At 41.9% G+C, this 15377-nt stretch overlaps 1 protein-coding gene across 4 annotated transcripts in view; it reads right to left on the bottom strand.

Moving 5' to 3' along the window:
• The window catches only part of GEMIN5 (gem nuclear organelle associated protein 5), an 82523-nt gene that overhangs the window by 35422 nt on the left and 31724 nt on the right, over positions 1–15377 (bottom strand). For 3 of the 4 annotated variants that reach the window (XM_056516802.1, XM_056516801.1, XM_056516804.1), the window contains 14 exons: positions 12605–12760; positions 11688–11842; positions 7869–8050; positions 7171–7322; positions 6043–6162; positions 5066–5198; positions 3570–3732; positions 3248–3460; positions 2882–2967; positions 2562–2644; positions 2349–2485; positions 1644–1717; positions 484–665; positions 120–259 (listed from right to left, as the gene is read on the bottom strand). In XM_056516802.1, coding sequence (XP_056372777.1) covers positions 120–259; positions 484–665; positions 1644–1717; positions 2349–2485; positions 2562–2644; positions 2882–2967; positions 3248–3460; positions 3570–3732; positions 5066–5198; positions 6043–6162; positions 7171–7322; positions 7869–8050; positions 11688–11842; positions 12605–12760 — 1976 coding nt within the window. The remainder of the gene's footprint in view (positions 1–119; positions 260–483; positions 666–1643; positions 1718–2348; positions 2486–2561; positions 2645–2881; positions 2968–3247; positions 3461–3569; positions 3733–5065; positions 5199–6042; positions 6163–7170; positions 7323–7868; positions 8051–11687; positions 11843–12604; positions 12761–15377) is intronic. The other variant, XM_056516803.1, reaches the window with a different exon arrangement.

Below are 15377 nucleotides of genomic sequence, written 5' to 3'. Positions count from 1 at the left end.
CATAAATAATTGGTCACTACATTCTTGCATACAGAGGACCTGTGGCGGGGGATGCCTTAATAAAAACATGAACAAGAATATAATAGTAATATAATAATTGTCCATTATATTAATCTTACTTGAGAAGTGCCATCATAGCTTGCAGACACCAGCCTAGCATCATGATGAGGGCTCCAGGACAGACTGGTGATCTTAGCAGTGTGCCCAGACAAGGTACGGTAAGGATCCGTGATGGTGACTGGGACTTCGGCAGTGTTCTCTGTAGTGACATAATAGATTTAATCCATTACTAATAAGAAATAAGGCAGGCAAATCAAAATATTTACAACCTCACAAATCTTCTCCTTCTACCGTGTCAATGCTGCAGTAAAGGATTCCTCGTGACAAGCAAAAGGGTGTCAAGAGGTTAGTTTACTAAGGGCTATGCAAAATAAAGGGAAACGACTGCTAACAACATTATACTGTAAATAAGCAGAACCTCACCTAGTGCCCCCTTGAGGTTATGTACATAGATCACAGCATTATTGGATCCTGATGCAAGAAGGAAGCTCATGGTGGGGTCCTCACAGTGATCATGGTGCCAGCGGAGTGCATTTACAATTTTATGATGTTGCAGAATAGTGCAGATCAGCAGAAGATGAGGAGCCCGAAAAATTTCAATACTCCTGCAGGGAAAAGGAGAGTCACTAATAAAAACCATATAAATTAAGTTCACACTGTTATGACTTATTGGAGCTGCAGTAAAGATTTCTACTACTGTTACTGACAGCTACATCTATATCAGGATACAGAGGATAGAGGAAACTGGAAGCTTGATAACGCGCTGCTGTAATAACAGCCACAACCACAAGCGGGAAGGTGATCCGGGAAGGTGATCACCTTCCCTCATGTGGTTGTGGCTGTTCTTACAGCAGCGCGTTATCAAGCTTCCAGTTTCCTCTATCCTTGTATCCTGCTATGCACGCCGGTGATCCAGCGTGGGAAGCCGCTGCAGTTGTTTGATCATGCGAAGTGTCAGTGTTGTGCCTGTAGATTGCACAACTTCACCAGGTGAGCACGGTCCGCACTGGCTACTAGCTTTGCACTATTACTGAGATTCTTCACATGGAAGGGCTCCTGTTTTTTGCTATATTCCAGCTACATCTATATGGCAGCCAAGAATTACATGTAAGATTATGCACAAAGGAGAGGAAGGTATTTTACTAAATAGGAAAATACTTGCCAGAAATGACAGAAAAAAGGACTCAGGCATTTTAGTTTACATCAAATGTAACTGTAGCAACCAGTGTCAGGCAGCTGCTGCCAAGGCAAATAAAGTCATGGGGTGTATGAAAAAGGAGCAAAAAAAAATAAATTTACGGAGTGTAATGAGATTACACAATATAATCACTAGACTATGGAGGGTGGCTGATCTAGGAATTTATTCAGATTGGCAGGTTTGGATTTTTCCTCTGGATCAACATCACAGGAAACAAATGACAAGTCTACATATACATACGCAGATATATATATATATATATATATCATACACACACACACACACACACACACACACACAAAACATATATATATATATATATATCACTATCTATCTTTTTCCAGCTGTACACACTTTGTTACTGTGTAACAGAAGCGATACATACCCGTCTTCATTGCCAATAGCTATGTGTTGCCAGTCTGGTTTCCAGTTCAGTTCCGTATGCAAAGGTAACTTGTGCTGAACAGGAAAAATAAAAATAATTAATGATGAATCCAAAAAAGTGGCACAGATCCCAACGATTATTGACTGTAGGATGAATCATACACAATGGCCATGGACATCAGACAGCCATCCTTTCCCTTATATTCAACCTCTTTGTTACCCATAAATATTCAATATAAAGAAACATTTAACCAAAACTTGCCATGTAAACCTAGCCTTATAACACATTCCAGATGATGTCAATATCTAAAGGGAAAATATAAAAAGTGTACTGTATATGTTGTCTTTTGCTTGGATTTTACCAGACGTTTTGCAGAAATAAAAAGGTATATTTGTATAGTAAATATAAGCCCAGTAGGACAAACAGTGGCCATACACATTAATGTCAGCTGAACCTGCCACTTTCAACAGGACTAGCCACCTATCCAATGTTCATGGGGTACTCTTGGATTTCTTCGTGCTCAAGACTTTTGTTCTCAGAGGACATAAGTCTCTGCCAGAGACTGGCAGCAAACTTACTCCTCTCTCCCCATGCAGAACATATGCATGCTCAAGCAAGCAGAACGTTCATGTGTGGGTGGTTAAGGAGGGGAAGCCCTATTGTTTGGCTGACAGCTATGTAAAGTGTATGGATAGCATAACTTACTTTAATGTTATTTGTATCAAGGATAAGCTTGTTAATATCTTGGGCCTCCATAGTCAGCTTCCGGGGGTTGTGCTGGAAAATAACCCCCTCTCCACCACAGCTATACAGGGTGAATGAAGGACGGTCTCCTTCAGCACCTGGTGGAAGCAAACAGGGAAAAATGTATACAATTTGTGTGATTCATGGGTAGAAAACAGAAGAAATATATCTCACCAAAAGAAAATGGAGCCAATGGAGGTCCCCAGGACATGGAATAGACAGTCTTTTTATGGTAGGTAGAGGAAATCTGAGGGGGTCTGTAAAAAGGAAGAAAATAAATATTTAGAGTTGAATTGAAGGTGAACACATCAGTAAGGAACAGACATTGATTTGTCTTATACTGTTACCATTTTCTTTTACAATTGCAGTACAAATAAAAATGGTCTTACAGAAGGTCTTTACAGATAACACTATCACTTTCCCTTATCAGCCAATAAAAAAGAGAATATTCAGTGGTTAATACAAACACTAACAGTATTAGTTGTGTGTCTTACTTGGTGGAAAAGACGTCATAAATTCCAACTTTTCCATCATCTGTCCCAAAGGCCAAACTCCCCTCTTTAGTTGGATGCCAAGAGAGCTGCAGGGAGCAAAATATGAGAAAGTAAGAAAGGAGCAATCCTATGACCAGGACAAACAGCAGACATTCGTGATGCTCATCAAGGTGAATTGCTACCGTCCTTCTTGTTTACTAAGACACAATCCTCCAGATTGCATAATTACTGTAGACCTGAGATGGGGTATCTGTATAGGTTGGCAGAGATGAGTAGGCAAACAAATTTCAAGAGACTTGATCTTGCACATGACTGCTAGCCCACCCACCCTTCTCATACTGGAGATACCTATTTGAATGTACTTACAGCAGTCACTTTAGATCTGATGCCTTGCCACAGTGTCTTCACATCATATGCATTTACGACAGATAGTGTGTTCCAGACACGAATCATGCTGTCACCCACTCCGATCGCTAGACATCCAGATGCCACTGGAGAAAATGCCAGGCTGTACACAAAGCCTCCAAGGGAGCTCAATGACCAACAGCAGGAGAGGGAGCCGAGGTCCCAACACTTTACCTACACAGAGATAACAGCATCAATGCACTGAAGTAACAATGCAACAGCAAAGAGGTAATTAAGTTATAGCTTATCCTTGAAAAAGGCCATTTTATAAGACCGAACTCACATCCCGATCCATAGATGTAGACAGAATCAGCTCCTTCCCCTCCTCTGTAACTAGTGAACAAAGATTAAACACAATGCGGGAATGGTTCTGTCCCTCTGAGGAGCCCAGGAGGCTCCATTTCTGCTTTCCACTTTTGGTTAATTCCCACAGAAGCAGCTCACCCCTGCAGAAACAAAGCAATACATATCGTTACATAGTTCGCAAACTGTTTACTCCTGTCAGTTCAATTGTTAAATAGGGGTTACACAATAATATGTTCTGGAGCTCCCCCTCTTGGCTTAATACAAGATATACATGCAACACAACATTAAAAAGGAGCAAAACTTCACCTACTGTGAACAATATGAAAAACGTACAATTCTTTCAGTAGAAGACTTTCCACATCTTGTTTGAGGAGTGTAAGCATCTGACAGGGAATCTAAAGCTATCCATGTATAGGAGACTGGCTGACCGCTACCCCCCTGATCCCCCATACACATGCATGCTTGACTGAGTGTGCAAGTGTTCTACATAGGAGAGATATGGAAACCTGGCCAAGAATTTTCTGCTGAAATAAAACATGTCTGATTCTTCTCTCTACCTATATATACTGTTGGGCACAAGTAGTCAGGCCTCCATACACATCAGTTGGTGGAGTAGTCCCGCTGAAATAAGCAGGTGTATGTGTACGGATATATTAACATGTGAGACACCTCATGACCAGTTTATCAGGAGGAGGACCATTAAACTCAATTAATATGAAGAAGATTTCTTATAGTCTATGGCAGTGGTCTTCAACCTGCGGACCTCCAGATGTTGCAAAACTACAACTCCCAGCATGCCCGGACAGCCAACGGCTGTCCGGGCATGCTGGGAGATGTAGTTTTGCAACATCTGGAGGTCCGCAGGTTGAAGACCACTGGACTGTGGCATCTGCCTTATATCTAAACCTTTTAAAAAATGATTCTGCCTTTTTTTTTTTTTACATTGCTTATAGCTGGCAAGTGTTAACCTTAGGAGTTTTATGCATTTCTCTATTAATAAGCATTTTCTGTCATTTCTTATAAATCTTTTTACAATACTTTTTTTTTCCCCCCATGTACTTATGTATGCTATATTCAGCCTGTGCAAAGAATTATGCTAAGGAATCTTTTAGGGTATACCAGATATTTTAGGGTATACCAAGATATTTTACAGGAGATAGCACTGTTAGGCCCCATAATAACATTGCAGAGGTTGAAAGGGGCCAAACCCCCCCCCCTCCCCCCGATCCTTCACCCCACCTCTCCCCCGCCACCCTCCATGCTGGGAACAGGCTTGGGCAAGTTACTGAGAGGGCTAACTGCATTTTCTCTTATCCTGTCAGTCGCACAGGCGTGCACTGTGTGTTACACCAGTCACCCTGCCGTTGAATGTGTTGGCACAATGGCCTTGCAACTACGAGGCTTTAGACTTCCTTTTATGTCAGGTTGTGGGAAGGGCTAAAATTGTTCTTCTGGACCCTTTCCATCACTAACCCAAAGCAGCTGGAGAGTATCTGTGTAGGTGGCCCGCGAGGCCAGTGAACTGTCAACCATAAGCGCTCCTTCACCATAGGATCCATTCCTCCTCCCCGCCTCTTTAGGTACGGCAACTTCAGAGTCATAATGCCTAAAGGAAAAAAAAAATCAGAAAAATGAAACCTAATGTAGACAATTGTGCCACAATAACAAGTTGGCCAGACCACTATCTTTCATGATACCAGCATAAACATTTTTAATCAGGTCAGCCAAACAGGCATCTAAATGCTTTGGTGCAAGCAAGGATACATGGCCAACATAGAAATAAATGAAAAGGGATCTAATTCAAAGTCTAATAATTTAGTCAGTGTGAAATTGTTGCATGTAGTCTGCAAGGCTTAAAGGCTTAATATTCTTAAAGGGGTATTCCAGGAAAAAACTTTTTTTTTATATCAACTGGCTCCAGAAAGTTAAACAGATTTGTAAATTACTTCTATAAAAAAAAATCTTAATCCTTCCAATAATTATCAGCTGCTGAAGTTGAGTTGTTATTTCTGTCTGGTAACAGTGCTCTCTGCCGACATCTCTGCTTGTCTCGGGAACTGTCCAGAGTAGAAGAGGTTTGCTATGGGGATTTGCTTCTACTCTAGGCAGTTCCTAAGACAGGTGTCATCAGAGAGCAGAAAAGAACAACTCTACTTCAGCAGCTCATATAGTACTGGAAGGATTAAGATTTTTTAATAGAAGTAATTTACAAATCTGTTTAACTTTCTGGAGCCAGTTGATGCATAAAAAAAAAAAAAATTTTTTTTCCTGGATAAGCCCTTTAACTGCCCTATTGACGGTTTATATATATATAATGATATATAAGTGCAATATAAATAAGTGCAACTGTAAATAACTTTTACGTATCAATTATAATATCATGAAGTACTGTATGTACTCACTTTGTCTACAAAAAAATACACTGCATTGGAAATCCAGAAGTCACCTACCCTTGCCTGTGGAGGAACTCCAGATACGGATGGTTTGATCTTTGCTCCCTGAGGCCAGGTAGCAGCCCTTGTTTTCTGACTCTGGCAAGAGGTCACCATTGGTCGTATTCAGTTCTACTCCTGATGAAAATTAACATAAAATCCATATTAAAACAAGCAGAGAGAGAAAAGAGGTAGTGAAGGTGAAGAGTAGTGTGTTCTTGATTATTAATGCCTCCTTTACCTATGTCCGGCATCTTTTCCCTCCGGTGCTGCGGCCAGAACCCCCTCAATCTAAAACTTATTACCTATCCTTTGGAGTATTCCTTTAACTTTTACACTGCACAGTATGAATTTTAGACCACATGCACTATGGCTGACAGTAAGCTGGTTGGGCTAAAAGGGGATAGGGAAGTGACAACAGTGGCTCATTGTTCAATATTGTTTCCTAAGCTACTCATATACATTAAACAAAAAACTGCAAACTAATCTGTACTGCAAGTGGATTCTACCACCAACATTATACCTATCAATGTATGATCTGTAGAGGTCTGACCCCCTGGGACCCCAAAGGGCCATCAAGCATCATGCAAACGAAACTAAGCTCCTATATTAGGTGCAGCCTACTGAAAAGAGTGGCATTGTTTCTGGATAAAGTACACACTGCTTTTTCTAATCTAAGACAGTTTAGGCTATAGTACAGCTGATGGTGAAGTTAAGGCATATTTACTCACAAGATGGGACTCTGCATGCAGCTCCCCTGCACACAAGCATAACACAGATGCATGTAATACGGACACAAGTCTCACCCTGACCACAGGTCTACTGACCCACTAGATCACTATGATGCTTTCAGTTCTGGTCTCTAGAGCCACAGTCAGGTGAGGACTTGGGCCTGTAATACATGAGTAAACACACATCAGTATTACGTACTTGTGAAAACTCTCATTCATTCAGCTTCCATAAAGTGCATACATCTTGCTGCACTGTCTATACTAGAAGGTCTTAATCCTCACTTCACTTGGCGATTGCAGTGGATCTCAGGGCTAAGACCTGGTGCGATCTTAACAAAAAAAAAAAAAACTACTTGTATCTATTTAACCTATGCTAAGAGATGGGTACCCTGCTTTTTGCAAGCAATTTACACACCTTGTGTTTCCTCCAGCTTTTGATACAGATCTTCCTCTCGGGGATGTGGGCACCATGCCAGGCAGTGGACCTCATCATCATGTCCCCGCAAACGGTGAGTGACTTCTCCTCTACGGCTGATATCTATGATGACAATCATACCGTCCTTGTAGCTAAAAAGTAAGAAAGTGGCAGCTATAAAATAAAAAAACTCTCTTGAAATCAGGGCACCAAAGGCTACAAAATGATATATGAATATAAAGCTATATTTTTTATACGGACAACAAGTCATCTTTAATATTGCAGGTCAGCTGAAAACTTCAAATTTAAAACGGAGACAAGCTTTCATGTATGCCAGAGAAGGGAAATAGTTATCCACATTGAAAACCCTTTCCAGGATTCTGTAGTGTTTGCCCCGGTACTTACCTTCTGTTGAAGCATTTTATTCAGTGTGTTTAACAAACTGTTAGACATGATTAAGGGTGCAGTATAGCACTGGAAAAGTGTCAGCTTGGGCTCAGGTGTTCGCTAGTCTATACCTTGGGTCAACTTGTTTTTACTGCTCTACATTTATTTACAATCTAGTATTGGATCATTTTGGATCGCTATTGGGCTTTGGCACTGGGTGGAGGTATGCTCAGAACGGGACATATGTGAAGACCATAGACTGACCAGCTGTTTCTTTTCCTTTCTATTTTTGCAAAAAAACTGCTACCTACCCGATTGCCACTAGATCTTCTTGGTGAGGTGCACAGGACAGACAGAAGATGGTCCTCGGCTCTGGAAAAAATTGCTGCCCATCGTTTCGGTTACACCAAAAGCAAACCACTATCCCCTTCTCATCGCCGGTTACCAGCAGATCCTTCACCAGGGGAGACCAGTCGAGGGCAGAGATTGTGTTCTGTAAGGAACAAAGTGCAAGTGTTTTCTTATATTTACACAGGAAATAGACAAAAATGTAATAATAGCTAATTTTACAATTTACTTATATTAACCCCTTCCCGACCCATGACATACATGTACCTCATGGGTCGGGTGGGCGGACATGATGGGGGCCTGTGGGTCGGGTCCCCGTCATGACCGGGTGATGTCTGCAACTGACATCTGCTGTTAATGATGGACATTGGAGATAGCTGTTTAAATACCGTGATATATACAGATCACGTCATTTAAAAGTGGTACTCCCCTGGAAAAGTGTGTATCAAAAAAAGAAAAAGAAAATCCCCTAATCACCCCCCTTTTCCCATTTTTTAAATAAAACCCTGTACAAACAAGAAAAAATACACATATTTGGTATCACCGCATGCATAATTGTCAGAACTATTACATTATTAGGTTTCTGATCCTGCACGGTAAACGGCGCACCTAAATTGCTGATTTTTGGTTACATTGCATCCCAAAAAATATAGAAGTAAAACGTGATCAAAATGCCAGAACTACACAAACCCTAAAACAGCTCTGTAGCTCTGTGGAAAAAAGGAGTTTTTTTTGTACTCACCGTAAAATCTCTTTCTTGTAGCCTTCATTGGGAGACACCTATACTGATGGGTATAGTCTCTTGACACTAGGAGGCTCTGACACTAAAAAAAAAAAAAAAAAAAAAAAAAAAAAAAAAAAAAAAAGTCTGCTCCTCCCTGGCAGGATATACCCGCCCTTTGGAAGTGAGGTAATCAGTTTTGTCAACAAAGAAATATGTACGAAGAAGCCCAGAAAAGGATCCCGGACAAAAATTAACGCTATGAGAAAGAGATTTCACGGGGAGTACAAAAAAAAATTTCCTTTTCTCGGTCGCTCTTCATTGGGGGACACCTATACTGATGGGACGTACCAAAGCAGTCCCCAAGGGTGGGAACAACAATCACCAGAGAAGGGAAATTAGTCCAGAGACCGAACCCATTCGACCGTGGACAAGACCCCGAGTCAGAGACAACCAAGGCCCAGAACTAAGCGCCTGGAAGATCCCCCGTCCATGTAGATTGACTAGGACGCTAAAGGAAGGGACAGTCCTTTTGCAGAGACTCTAAACCTACAGCCCTTAAGAAAGACAAGAAAAGGTCGACTACGAAGCCAGAGGGGTTGGAACCATCCCAGGAGGAGTTGGGAAATAAACTCCCAGGAATGCAGAACCAGACAGAGGGCTAGTTCGGCTGGGAAGCAAAAAATGAAAAAGAGAGCAACAAGAGAACAGGGCGGAAAAATGCCAGGGAAGCAGCGTACGCCTGAGCAGAAGGTAGCATAAAAAAGGTAGTGAGCAGAAAACCACTGGAAAAAAGAAGAGAAATGGAAAACGGCTCTAGACAGGTCTAGTGCATAAGATCGAGACCCAACCAGCTGCAGACCCAAAAATCCCTTGTCCCAGGGGCCCATCGAAAGCACCCGGGAGAAAATCAGCTCGACTGGTGAAATCTGGAAAACCGGAATGCCCTCTATCTTGGGAGCACATGGACCCCAAGAGATGGAGGTGGAATGTAATAACGGCCAAAAAAGGAGCGGAACACCCTGAAAAGGGCAACCCGGAACACCAAAGCGACCGACATGGGAACTGGAGGTTCCAGAGTCACCTGGAAGTACATGTTAGGAGAAATGGTCAAGAAAGGAGCAGAATACCCGAAACGGAGCGGCCGACATGGGAATTGGAGGTCCCTGAGGCTCCGGAAGGACTTACACCTGTAGGGTGAGTAAACCCAAAGTCCACAAAATGCCCCGGGCAACCAACTTCCATTGCGAGACAAGAAGTGCGGTACAGAAAAATTGCCCCCAAATGGGATAGCGGAGAAACCTGGACAGGATCGCTACACATGCCCGAAACTGCAATCATCACTAAGGCACAAAGGACCAGGAGAGCAGACTACTGACAGAGCAGAGGTGCTCAACCACCACAGACCTGTGGAAACCAGAACACAGGAAGGACCGAAGCACACCTCACTGAGCGAAAGGTGGGCTCTGCACGTGCAGAATGGCCTTAGCATACGTAGGGACACAGACATGGGTACCTCATGATAGAAGTGAGGTACCAGACTGCAGCCATGAAAGAAACCGCAAACGTCCAAAAAGTCCGACAGTATGGAAGACAACGGCGTGTCACAACCATGCCCCTAGCAGACCAATGTTGTACCCTAGAAAGAGAAACAGAGTGCTGCTTCTGGAGAAGTCCATGGATATGTGCAAACAAAATGTTTGCACATATTGTATATTATTGTATACTTTGGTGTTTGTTTATATGAATATATTTTATGTAAATTATAAACCCTGATGTCAATGGCAGGCATCATATAAAAGGAAAAAGGTCTCATTGTGTAGACCGAAACATAGCACTATTGACAAGATGGGTGAATAAACCACGAAATTATCACATCCCTATCACAGTGCAGGTTCCTTCCCAGAAGTATTTTATTTATTTATTTATTTTTTTCAATCCCTCTGGTTCAGAGCGTTATCTTTGATCACTGAATCGGTGAGAGGTTCAGTGCACCAATCCATAATTATTGACTTGTTTACTATCATCATGCCAGATTAGTTGAGAATAATCATATACTGAGATTAATATACTAATAGTTGGATGCAGTCAACTTGTGCCCCTTATTGTGTAAGCACAAAACTAAAACTTTGCGCACTATGGAAAGCAGAACTTTCTAATGCATTAGGAGGACTACAAGTCTCTGAATACCTTTCTAGAATATATGAACATATAATTTCATTTATTTACATTTTAGTCTATAACTGTGAGAGCAGCATTTTTAAGATTTGATTAACATTTTTGCTTTTAGGTGGTCATTTAGGTGTTTTATTTTATTTTACTATAATTTATCTTAAGGTGGTCACAAGGGCCCTCTGACACACCAAAAAAAGGTTTTTCATTTTATTATCATATTAAACATTTGATTTAATTTTTTTGTCACCCTGTCTATGTTACTTTGAGCACCACAATTGTTTTATTGCATTTTATTGATTTTTGTAGACACTGAAGGTACAGGTGTCAGTCTGTCTGCTAAGGTACTGATATTTTCTATATGACTTTGTTCGGTCATAGGAGCAATAAACTAAAATGATGGTGGGCCAGATTGCTTGATGGTCATCAATGGTGCCTAAAATATTCTTATGTCTTTTAATGGCATCCACCAGATTCAATTGTGGTGTTTTTGTTGAGAACAGTGCTACATATTGAGCTTTCCATCTCTTAAAGGGGTACTCCACAGCTCAGAGTTTGGAACAAACTGTTCCAAACGCTGGAGCCGGTGTCGGAAGCTTGTGATAGCATAGCCCCGCCCCTCATTATGTCACACCCCGCCCCCTCAATGCAGTGGAGTACTCCTTTAATGTATAATGGAACTTCAACAGACATGTGAAAAGAGTCAAAAACCTTCCCCAAGGTCCAAAGATATACAGGTACAGTGTACAGAACACCAGTCCTTCCATGTTTATTAACATTCATTTTAGTCTCTCACTGTATCATCTTCTTGTTGTTGTAACTGGTACCTTGTATTTTCTACCTTATTCTCTAACCTAGATACACGTACAGACAAATGTCCTGTTCTTACCCGATGGAGCTTGTGTTCCGTTACTAAGCTCTTTGTCTGGGTGTCCCATACTTTCACGAAGCCGTCATCAGAGCTGCTGGCACAGAGGTGAGACTGACCGGAGAAGTGAGAGAAGCCAAAACCAGACACGCGTTCTGTATGTCCAACCAGCTCCCCTGAAAAAAAAAAAAAAAAAAAAAAAAAGAGAAGAAAAACATCAATGTGTGTATCACTAAAGACCCCCCTGTCTATATACAAGACGAGGGACCAGCATGGGATCTTTGTATAGGCAACAGAGGCAAGCCATTGCAACAAAGGGCTCTCAACATATACAGTCCTCTAAAATCAGTGTTTCCCAACCAAGGTGCCTCCAGCTGTTCCAAAACTACAACTCCCATCATGCCCGGACAGCCGAAGGCTGTCCGGGCATGATGGGAGTTGTAGTTTTGGAACAGCTGGAGGCACCTTGGTTGGGAAACACAGCTCTAAATAATGCTACTTTTGGGACAGCTACCAAGCCTCTCTGCTTACTTGCAGAGGGTCAAATGTGTTGCTTGGATTCAATGTATGTGTCGATATATATTTCTGACTGTTTCCAAACTACTACATGGCAGTGTTTTCTAACCAGTGAGGCTCCAGCTGTTGCAAAACTACATCTTTCTGCACGCCAAAGGCTGTCTGGGTATGCTGGGAGTTGTAGTTTTGCAACAGCTGGAGGCACATTAGTTGGCAAACGCCGCCATATGGGATAAAATATCAGGGAAGCAGACTTCAGATGAGATGCTCCCTCCCGTTCCTGCACAATGCTTGCAGTGTGGCAGGGGCATTATCCTGCTGAAGCCACTGCCATTAGGAGATCCCGCTGCCATGAGGAGGGCTTAGTTTAGGGAGGTGGTACATGTCACAGTAACATGCATTTTACATGTACACAAACTTACCATATAATCCAGGTTCCTGGGGGCTTATACGTAGCAAATAGACAGAATTCCGTGCAGCAAATCCAAAGAGCCCTCCGGCTGCGTCACTGGAGCGACTGCAATACCAGTTGGGGGATGCACTGAGTATCCGGTCTGGATCCCCCATCCTTGTGTTTCCTGCAGAACACAATAGACAATACTTACATGGATATTCTAACTACACAGTGACATGAGCACCAGAAGTCAGTCCTGGAAAATGGGGTATGGGATACTGCACAGCAACTGGAGTTGATTCTCAGGATCTAGGGAAAGCTGGGTGACATATGCTACATATCATCACCTAATTTGTCAAATTATTAGACACTACAGATGAAATTTGTTTTAAGATTCTGCCAATTGCAGAAGTATGTCTAATAGGGATATTGTTTGCCGCAGATCCCATGAAAAGATGACATGTGATTACAGGATATCCTGACAGTTGTGTGTAGCGGTCATGCTCTGTTGTTTCTATAAGGATAGTATCACATAGGTGTATCACAGGTGTAGTACAGCCCTGACTGCGGGTTTCTTGACCAGCAATGGCAGGTTAGGTCATCAGACCCGAGGTCCAGCTGGTCCTAGCCGCCATTATACGGATGCAAAAACTTGCATGTAATATATCTTATACTGATTTTAATAAGGAGCATATAGAGTAAAAGTATAATACACAGGTGATTGGTGCTATATATATATATATATATATATATGTGCTAATAAGTGGATTACACACAGCAGGTAGGTGCTATATAAAGGGGAGGGGGCAGGTGCTGTATACAGGACGCAGATATATACAGTAGATAAGTGCTGTATACAGGAACTTGGTTCCTGCAGGACTTGAGCCCTGACCTACCCCCTGTAGGTCATGGCTCAAGTCCTGCAGGAACCAAGTTACCACACTTTTTCTATTGAAGGAACACTGGCCCACATTTATCATTGCAGTGCAAGTGAAGCCTTTTTATTTTTATTTTTTATTTTTTTTATTTATTTTACACCTTTTTTGTATGCTGATAATGTGTAAGAGCACCAAATTTATTAAAAGGTAAAAGAGCTTTGATAAATTTTGTGCAGGTCACATTTTCTAAAAAGCTACACCATGTCTGGGCTGGTGTAGTTTTAGAGACTTTTCAGTGGCTTTGCACCTTTTTTTGCTCCTTTTTACAAAAAGGGGCAATGATAAATCCCTTCCATATCATGTCTATTGCCAAAATCAGTGGATTACCATTCAAAATCAGTGGATTGCAACTCAAAATCAGCAGAAATGTGTAAACAAAAAGGAGCAAAAAAAGGGCGCAAAAACCCTGCTTGCCCCTTTTTTTTTTTTTTTTACACAAAAAACAGTCTAAAGACACTGATAAATGTGGGCCACTGTTCCCATTAGCAGGAGTGAAAATCATGGGAGAGTTCCCACCCTTTTTTCCTCAGGACCTGAACCCGGGGGGTAGGTGCTATAGTTTATACATTGCATTCAGAAAGTCTTCAGACCTTTTCACCTTTAATCACATCTTTTTTTATGTTACAGTATTGTGTGAAAAAAAAAAAAAAAGTTTTCTCCCATCATTCTACACTCAATACCACATAATGACAAAGTAAAAACAGAATGTTAGAAATCTTTGCTCATATATTGAAAAGGAAAAACTTACGTTTCACAGAGACATAAGAATTCAGATCCTTCACTCAGTACAGTGATCCCTCAACTTACAATGGCCTCAACATACAATAGTTTCAACATACAATGGTCGTCCTGGAACCAATTAATATTGTAACTTGAGGGACCACTGTACTTAGTTGAAGCATCTTTGGCAGTGATGAAAACCTCCAGTCTTCTTGGATACCACAAGGTTTATACACCAGGATATCCTGCCAGTCTCCGCAGGCCGTCTACTTCACCGGAGCCGCCCTGAACTGTCAATCATTGGCTGCACCAGTGTCCGGCCTTGGCCAGTGATTGGCAAGTGGCATTGTCAGTACCCCCTGGCTGTAGACGCTATGCACGATATATACCAGAAACCTATTTATCACACGACTTGCTCTATTTAATAAATTTGGCGCACATACACACAGTTTCTACCAGACAAATAAAGGGGTAAAAGACGTTCACCTATATTGAGGAATTCCCCCCACTGTCTCACTGAAAGGTGAATGTTCGGTCCTTACCACTCTGGATCAGATTTTCTTTAAAAGGGGCACTCCCCAGGAAGTTATGAATTTCCTTTTCTGTCTGACCACAGTGCTCTCTGCTGACACCTCTGTCCATTTTAGAAACAGTCTGGAGCAGGAGAGGTTTGCTATGTATGGACAGTTCCTAAAATGAGCAGAGGTGTCAGCAGAGAAAACTGTGGTCAGACAGAAAGGAAATTCAAAAAGAAAAGAACTTCCTGTGGGGCAAATAGAAGCTGATAAGTACTAGAAGGATTACGATTTTTAAATAGAAGTAATTTACAAATCTGTTTAACTTTCTGGCACCAATTGATTAAAAATAAAATAAATAAAATGTTTTCCAGAGGAGTAACCCTTTAAAGGGGTTCTCCGGTGCTTAAACATCTTATCCCCTATCCAAAGAATAGGGGATAAGATGCCTGATTGCGGGAGTCCCGCCGCTGGGGACCCCCGGGATCATGCACGCGGCACCCCGTTTGTAATGAGTCCTGATTATCGGCAACTACAGGACAGGTGGCGTGTGACGTCACGCTCTGCCCCGCAATGCAAGCCTACGGGAGGGGGCGTGATAGCTATCATGCCCCCTCCCGTAGGCTTG

The sequence above is a fragment of the Hyla sarda genome, chromosome 4 (assembly GCF_029499605.1).
Source record: "Hyla sarda isolate aHylSar1 chromosome 4, aHylSar1.hap1, whole genome shotgun sequence".
In the NCBI taxonomy this organism is placed as follows: Eukaryota; Metazoa; Chordata; class Amphibia; order Anura; family Hylidae; genus Hyla; species Hyla sarda.
This window is presented reverse-complemented; position numbering and strand designations above follow the sequence as displayed.